This window comes from Nerophis lumbriciformis, linkage group LG18 (genome assembly GCF_033978685.3).
Source record: "Nerophis lumbriciformis linkage group LG18, RoL_Nlum_v2.1, whole genome shotgun sequence".
In the NCBI taxonomy this organism is placed as follows: domain Eukaryota; kingdom Metazoa; phylum Chordata; class Actinopteri; order Syngnathiformes; family Syngnathidae; genus Nerophis; species Nerophis lumbriciformis.
The window spans coordinates 44,802,702-44,811,129 of record NC_084565.2 but is presented as its reverse complement, the minus strand read 5'-3'; the positions used below and the strand labels follow the sequence as shown (position 1 = coordinate 44,811,129).

The 8,428-nt window shown below is 41.6% G+C and overlaps 1 protein-coding gene across 2 annotated transcripts in view; it reads right to left on the bottom strand.

Moving 5' to 3' along the window:
- Positions 1 to 369: 369 nt before the first annotated feature.
- Positions 370 to 8,428, bottom strand: part of trappc8 (trafficking protein particle complex subunit 8) — a 47,861-nt gene continuing 39,802 nt past the window's right edge. For both annotated transcript variants that reach the window (XM_061978461.1, XM_061978462.1), the window contains one exon: positions 370 to 980. In XM_061978461.1, coding sequence (XP_061834445.1) covers positions 728 to 980 — 253 coding nt within the window. In that variant the 3' untranslated portion in view covers positions 370 to 727. The remainder of the gene's footprint in view (positions 981 to 8,428) is intronic.

Below are 8,428 nucleotides of genomic sequence, written 5' to 3'. Positions count from 1 at the left end.
AAATGAATGGGTCATTCTTCAAAGTTTCCTCTGATTCAAACTGTTCCAACTTCTAAATATTCAGCCTGTTCAGGAATTGTGTGTTCTACTTCAACTATTCTAAAAAAAATTCCCGGATTTCCCATAATTCCTTTTTTAGGGGGGGCATTTTCCCCGTTCAAAATGAATTGGCCATTTTTCAAACTTCCGCAATTCCCACATTCAGGAAATTCCACCTACCATTTTTCCAAGTTAAAAAAAAATTCCTGATTTTCCTGAAAATCCTTAATACCATTTACTACTTCCTCAGGAATTGCCTCTTCTAGTTTTCATTTGTTCTTAATTTTGGCTAAAAAGTGCAAAGAAAATGGTGGTGAACTTTACAGCATGGAGAATTAGTAACATGTTTATTTACTATTTACATATTTGTTATAAATATAGTACATGATTAACAGGAAGTGAGCATCACGCAGGTTAGTTAAAAAACGTGATCAGGAGGGAGTGTACTTCACAACAACACAATGCTTTAGATGGAGACCAGCACCTGCTGATAGGCTCCTGCGCCATGCAGGGAATAATCCTTCATTCTCCACAAGCATGCTGACCTCTGGTGGCGTTTGTGAGTACTGGAGCCAATTGCAAGTTCAAATCCCTGACTTGAGCTGTAGCAACATTCTTACAAACTGCTTTAAAAAGAAGAAGAAAAATCTCTTGCTTGTTGCGGCCCTCGGCGTGTCGTCACGTCCGCTCAGGCGCTGTCGTTGTTGTTGATGATGATGAGGGCGGGGCTCTGCTCGGCCGCTCTGCTCTGCTGACTCGTCTCGCGTGCGCCCTGCTCGGCGAGGTTGGCGAGGACGCGCGGCGTGTTGAGGTTGTAGACGCCGGGCTGGACGAAGCACGCTCGCAGCGTGAGACGCGTCACCTGGCGAGGGCTCAGCTGCAGCGTGTAGCGGCTCTGACCCACCCACGTGAAGGCGCTGTGGGCCTCCGAGGCCTCGGAACTGGAAAAGTCACCATTTTTTTTTTAGAGTGGAGCAAAAATAAGTAAAAGGTTAATTATCCTTTACACTTTTGAACACTTAGGATTGTTAAAATGTGAAATCTGCGTTCAAAGAACTCTGACTTATTAGTGATTCCCAGAGCCCAAAAAAAGTCTGCGGGCTATCAAGCGTTTTCTATTGGGGCTCCAGTACTATGGAATGTTCTGTTAGAGATGCTACCTCAGTAGAAGCATTTAAGTCCCATCTCAAAACTCATTTGTATACTCTAGCCTTTAAATAGACCCCCTTTTAGACCAGTTGATCTGCCGTTTCTTTTCTTTTCTCCTCTACCCCCCTATCCCTTGTGGAGGGGGAGACACAGGTCCGATGGCCATGGATGAAGTGCTGGCTGTCCAGAGTCGGGACCCGGGGTGGACCGCTCGCCTGTGCATCGGTTGGGAACATCTCTGTGCTGCTGACCCGTCTCCGCTCGGGATGGTGTCCTGCTGGCCCCACTATGGACTGGACTCTTACTATTATGCTAGATCCACTATGGACTGGACTCTTACTATTATGTTAGATCCACTATGGACTGGACTCTCACTATTATGTTGGATCCACTATGGACTGGACTCTCACACTATTATGTTAGATCCACTATGGACTGGACTCTCACACTATTATGTTAGATCCACTATGGACTGGACTCTTACTATTATGCTAGATCCACTATGGACTGGACTCTTACTATTATGTTAGATCCACTATGGACTGGACTCTCACTATTATGTTGGATCCACTATGGACTGGACTCTCACACTATTATGTTAGATCCACTATGGACTGGACTCTCACACTATTATGTTGGATCCACTATGGACTGGACTCTCACTATTATGTTAGATCCACTATGGACTGGACTCTCACTATTATGTTAGATCCACTATGGACTGGACTCTCACTATTATGTTAGATCCATTATGGACTGGACTCTCACTATTATGTTAGATCTACTATGGACTGGACTCTCACACTATTATGTTAGATCCACTATGGACTGGACTCTCACACTATTATGTTAGATCCACTATGGACTGGACTCTCACTATTATGTTAGATCCACTATGGACTGGACTCTCACACTATTATGTTAGATCCACTATGGACTGGACTCTCACTATTATGCTAGATCCACTATGGACTTGTCTCTTACTATTATGTTAGATCCACTATGGACTGGACTCTCACTATTATGTTAGATCCACTATGGACTGGACTCTCACTATTATGTTGGATCCACTATGGACTGGACTCTCACTATTATGTTGGATCCACTATGGACTTGACTCTCTCACTATTATGTTGGATCCACTATGGACTTGACTCTCTCACTATTATGTTGGATCCACTATGGACTGGACTCTCACACTATTATGTTAGATCAACTATGGACTGGACTCTCACTATTCTGTTGGATCCACTATGGACTGGACTCTCACTATTATGTTGGATCCACTATGGACTGGACTCTCACTATTATGTTAGATCCACTATGGACTCTCACACTATTATGTTAGATCCACTATGGACTGGACTCTCACACTATTATGTTAGATCCACTATGGACTGGACTCTCACACTATTATGTTAGATCCACTATGGACTGGACTCTCACTATTATGTTAGATCCACTATGGACTGGACTCTCACTATTATGTTGGATCCACTATGGACTGGACTCTCACACTATTATGTTAGATCCACTATGGACTGGACTCTCACACTATTATGTTAGATCCACTATGGACTGGACTCTCACTATTATGTTAGATCCACTATGGACTGGACTCTCACTATTATGTTAGATCCACTATGGACTGGACTCTCACTATTATGTTAGATCCACTATGGACTGGACTCTCACTATTATGTTAGATCCACTATGGACTGGACTCTCACTATTATGTTAGATCCACTATGGACTGGACTCTCACTATTATGTTGGATCCACTATGGACTGGACTCTCACACTATTATGTTAGATCCACTATGGACTGGACTCTCACACTATTATGTTAGATCCACTATGGACTGGACTCTCACACTATTATGTTAGATCCACTATGGACTGGACTCTCACACTATTATGTTAGATCCACTATGGACTGGACTCTCACTATTATGTTAGATCCACTATGGACTGGACTCTCACACTATTATGTTAGATCCACTATGGACTGGACTCTCACACTATTATGTTAGATCCACTATGGACTGGACTCTCACTATTATGTTAGATCCACTATGGACTTGACTCTCTCACTATTATGTTGGATCCACTATGGACTTGACTCTCTCACTATTATGTTGGATCCACTATGGACTGGACTCTCACACTATTATGTTAGATCAACTATGGACTGGACTCTCACTATTCTGTTGGATCCACTATGGACTGGACTCTCACTATTATGTTGGATCCACTATGGACTGGACTCTCACTATTATGTTAGATCCACTATGGACTCTCACACTATTATGTTAGATCCACTATGGACTGGACTCTCACACTATTATGTTAGATCCACTATGGACTGGACTCTCACACTATTATGTTAGATCCACTATGGACTGGACTCTCACTATTATGTTAGATCCACTATGGACTGGACTCTCACTATTATGTTGGATCCACTATGGACTGGACTCTCACACTATTATGTTAGATCCACTATGGACTGGACTCTCACACTATTATGTTAGATCCACTATGGACTGGACTCTCACTATTATGTTAGATCCACTATGGACTGGACTCTCACTATTATGTTAGATCCACTATGGACTGGACTCTCACTATTATGTTAGATCCACTATGGACTGGACTCTCACTATTATGTTAGATCCACTATGGACTGGACTCTCACTATTATGTTAGATCCACTATGGACTGGACTCTCACTATTCTGTTGGATCCACTATGGACTGGACTCTCACTATTATGTTGGATCCACTATGGACTGGACTCTCACTATTATGTTAGATCCACTATGGACTGGACTCTCACACTATTATGTTAGATCAACTATGGACTGGACTCTCACTATTCTGTTGGATCCACTATGGACTGGACTCTCACTATTATGTTGGATCCACTATGGACTGGACTCTCACTATTATGTTAGATCCACTATGGACTCTCACACTATTATGTTAGATCCACTATGGACTGGACTCTCACACTATTATGTTAGATCCACTATGGACTGGACTCTCACACTATTATGTTAGATCCACTATGGACTGGACTCTCACTATTATGTTAGATCCACTATGGACTGGACTCTCACTATTATGTTGGATCCACTATGGACTGGACTCTCACACTATTATGTTAGATCCACTATGGACTGGACTCTCACACTATTATGTTAGATCCACTATGGACTGGACTCTCACTATTATGTTAGATCCACTATGGACTGGACTCTCACTATTATGTTAGATCCACTATGGACTGGACTCTCACTATTATGTTAGATCCACTATGGACTGGACTCTCACTATTATGTTAGATCCACTATGGACTGGACTCTCACTATTATGTTAGATCCACTATGGACTGGACTCTCACTATTATGTTGGATCCACTATGGACTGGACTCTCACACTATTATGTTAGATCCACTATGGACTGGACTCTCACACTATTATGTTAGATCCACTATGGACTGGACTCTCACACTATTATGTTAGATCCACTATGGACTGGACTCTCTCACTATTATGTTAGATCCACTATGGACTGGACTCTCACACTATTATGTTAGATCCACTATGGACTGGACTCTCACACTATTATGTTAGATCCACTATGGACTGGACTCTCACTATTATGTTAGATCCACTATGGACTGGACTCTCACACTATTATGTTAGATCCACTATGGACTGGACTCTCACACTATTATGTTAGATCCACTATGGACTGGACTCTCACTATTATGTTAGATCCACTATGGACTGGACTCTCACTATTATGTTGGATCCACTATGGACTGGACTCTCACACTATTATGTTAGATCCACTATGGACTGGACTCTCACTATTATGTTAGATCCACTATGGACTGGACTCTCACTATTATGTTAGATCCACTATGGACTGGACTCTCACTATTATGTTAGATCCACTATGGACTGGACTCTCACTATTATGTTAGATCCACTATGGACTGGACTCTCACTATTATGTTAGATCCACTATGGACTGGACTCTCACTATTATGTTGGATCCACTATGGACTGGACTCTCACACTATTATGTTAGATCCACTATGGACTGGACTCTCACACTATTATGTTAGATCCACTATGGACTGGACTCTCACACTATTATGTTAGATCCACTATGGACTGGACTCTCTCACTATTATGTTAGATCCACTATGGACTGGACTCTCACACTATTATGTTAGATCCACTATGGACTGGACTCTCACACTATTATGTTAGATCCACTATGGACTGGACTCTCACTATTATGTTAGATCCACTATGGACTGGACTCTCACACTATTATGTTAGATCCACTATGGACTGGACTCTCACTATTATGTTAGATCCACTATGGACTGGACTCTCACTATTATGTTAGATCCACTATGGACTGGACTCTCACACTATTATGTTAGATCCACTATGGACTGGACTCTCACTATTATGTTAGATCCACTATGGACTGGACTCTCACACTATTATGTTAGATCCACTATGGACTGGACTCTCACTATTATGTTAGATCCACTATGGACTGGACTCTCACACTATTATGTTAGATCCACTATGGACTGGACTCTCACTATTATGTTAGATCCACTATGGACTGGACTCTCACTATTATGTTGGATCCACTATGGACTGGACTCTCACACTATTATGTTAGATCCACTATGGACTGGACTCTCACTATTATGTTAGATCCACTATGGACTGGACTCTCACTATTATGTTAGATCCACTATGGACTGGACTCTCACTATTATGTTAGATCCACTATGGACTGGACTCTCACTATTATGTTAGATCCACTATGGACTGGACTCTCACTATTATGTTAGATCCACTATGGACTGGACTCTCACTATTATGTTGGATCCACTATGGACTGGACTCTCACACTATTATGTTAGATCCACTATGGACTGGACTCTCACACTATTATGTTAGATCCACTATGGACTGGACTCTCACACTATTATGTTAGATCCACTATGGACTGGACTCTCTCACTATTATGTTAGATCCACTATGGACTGGACTCTCACACTATTATGTTAGATCCACTATGGACTGGACTCTCACACTATTATGTTAGATCCACTATGGACTGGACTCTCACTATTATGTTAGATCCACTATGGACTGGACTCTCACACTATTATGTTAGATCCACTATGGACTGGACTCTCACTATTATGTTAGATCCACTATGGACTGGACTCTCACTATTATGTTAGATCCACTATGGACTGGACTCTCACACTATTATGTTAGATCCACTATGGACTGGACTCTCACTATTATGTTAGATCCACTATGGACTGGACTCTCACTATTATGTTAGATCCACTATGGACTGGACTCTCACTATTATGTTAGATCCACTATGGACTGGACTCTCACTATTATGTTAGATCCACTATGGACTGGACTCTCACTATTATGTTGGATCCACTATGGACTGGACTCTCACACTATTATGTTAGATCCACTATGGACTGGACTCTCACACTATTATGTTAGATCCACTATGGACTGGACTCTCACACTATTATGTTAGATCCACTATGGACTGGACTCTCTCACTATTATGTTAGATCCACTATGGACTGGACTCTCACACTATTATGTTAGATCCACTATGGACTGGACTCTCACACTATTATGTTAGATCCACTATGGACTGGACTCTCACTATTATGTTAGATCCACTATGGACTGGACTCTCACACTATTATGTTAGATCCACTATGGACTGGACTCTCACACTATTATGTTAGATCCACTATGGACTGGACTCTCACTATTATGTTAGATCCACTATGGACTGGACTCTCACTATTATGTTGGATCCACTATGGACTGGACTCTCACACTATTATGTTAGATCCACTATGGACTGGACTCTCACTATTATGTTAGATCCACTATGGACTGGACTCTCACTATTATGTTAGATCCACTATGGACTGGACTCTCACTATTATGTTAGATCCACTATGGACTGGACTCTCACTATTATGTTAGATCCACTATGGACTGGACTCTCACTATTATGTTAGATCCACTATGGACTGGACTCTCACTATTATGTTGGATCCACTATGGACTGGACTCTCACACTATTATGTTAGATCCACTATGGACTGGACTCTCACACTATTATGTTAGATCCACTATGGACTGGACTCTCACACTATTATGTTAGATCCACTATGGACTGGACTCTCTCACTATTATGTTAGATCCACTATGGACTGGACTCTCACACTATTATGTTAGATCCACTATGGACTGGACTCTCACACTATTATGTTAGATCCACTATGGACTGGACTCTCACTATTATGTTAGATCCACTATGGACTGGACTCTCACACTATTATGTTAGATCCACTATGGACTGGACTCTCACTATTATGTTAGATCCACTATGGACTGGACTCTCACTATTATGTTAGATCCACTATGGACTGGACTCTCACACTATTATGTTAGATCCACTATGGACTGGACTCTCACTATTATGTTAGATCCACTATGGACTGGACTCTCACACTATTATGTTAGATCCACTATGGACTGGACTCTCACTATTATGTTAGATCCACTATGGACTGGACTCTCACACTATTATGTTAGATCCACTATGGACTGGACTCTCACTATTATGTTAGATCCACTATGGACTGGACTCTCACTATTATGTTGGATCCACTATGGACTGGACTCTCACACTATTATGTTAGATCCACTATGGACTGGACTCTCACTATTATGTTAGATCCACTATGGACTGGACTCTCACTATTATGTTAGATCCACTATGGACTGGACTCTCACTATTATGTTAGATCCACTATGGACTGGACTCTCACTATTATGTTAGATCCACTATGGACTGGACTCTCACTATTATGTTAGATCCACTATGGACTGGACTCTCACTATTATGTTGGATCCACTATGGACTGGACTCTCACACTATTATGTTAGATCCACTATGGACTGGACTCTCACACTATTATGTTAGATCCACTATGGACTGGACTCTCACACTATTATGTTAGATCCACTATGGACTGGACTCTCTCACTATTATGTTAGATCCACTATGGACTGGACTCTCACACTATTATGTTAGATCCACTATGGACTGGACTCTCACACTATTATGTTAGATCCAC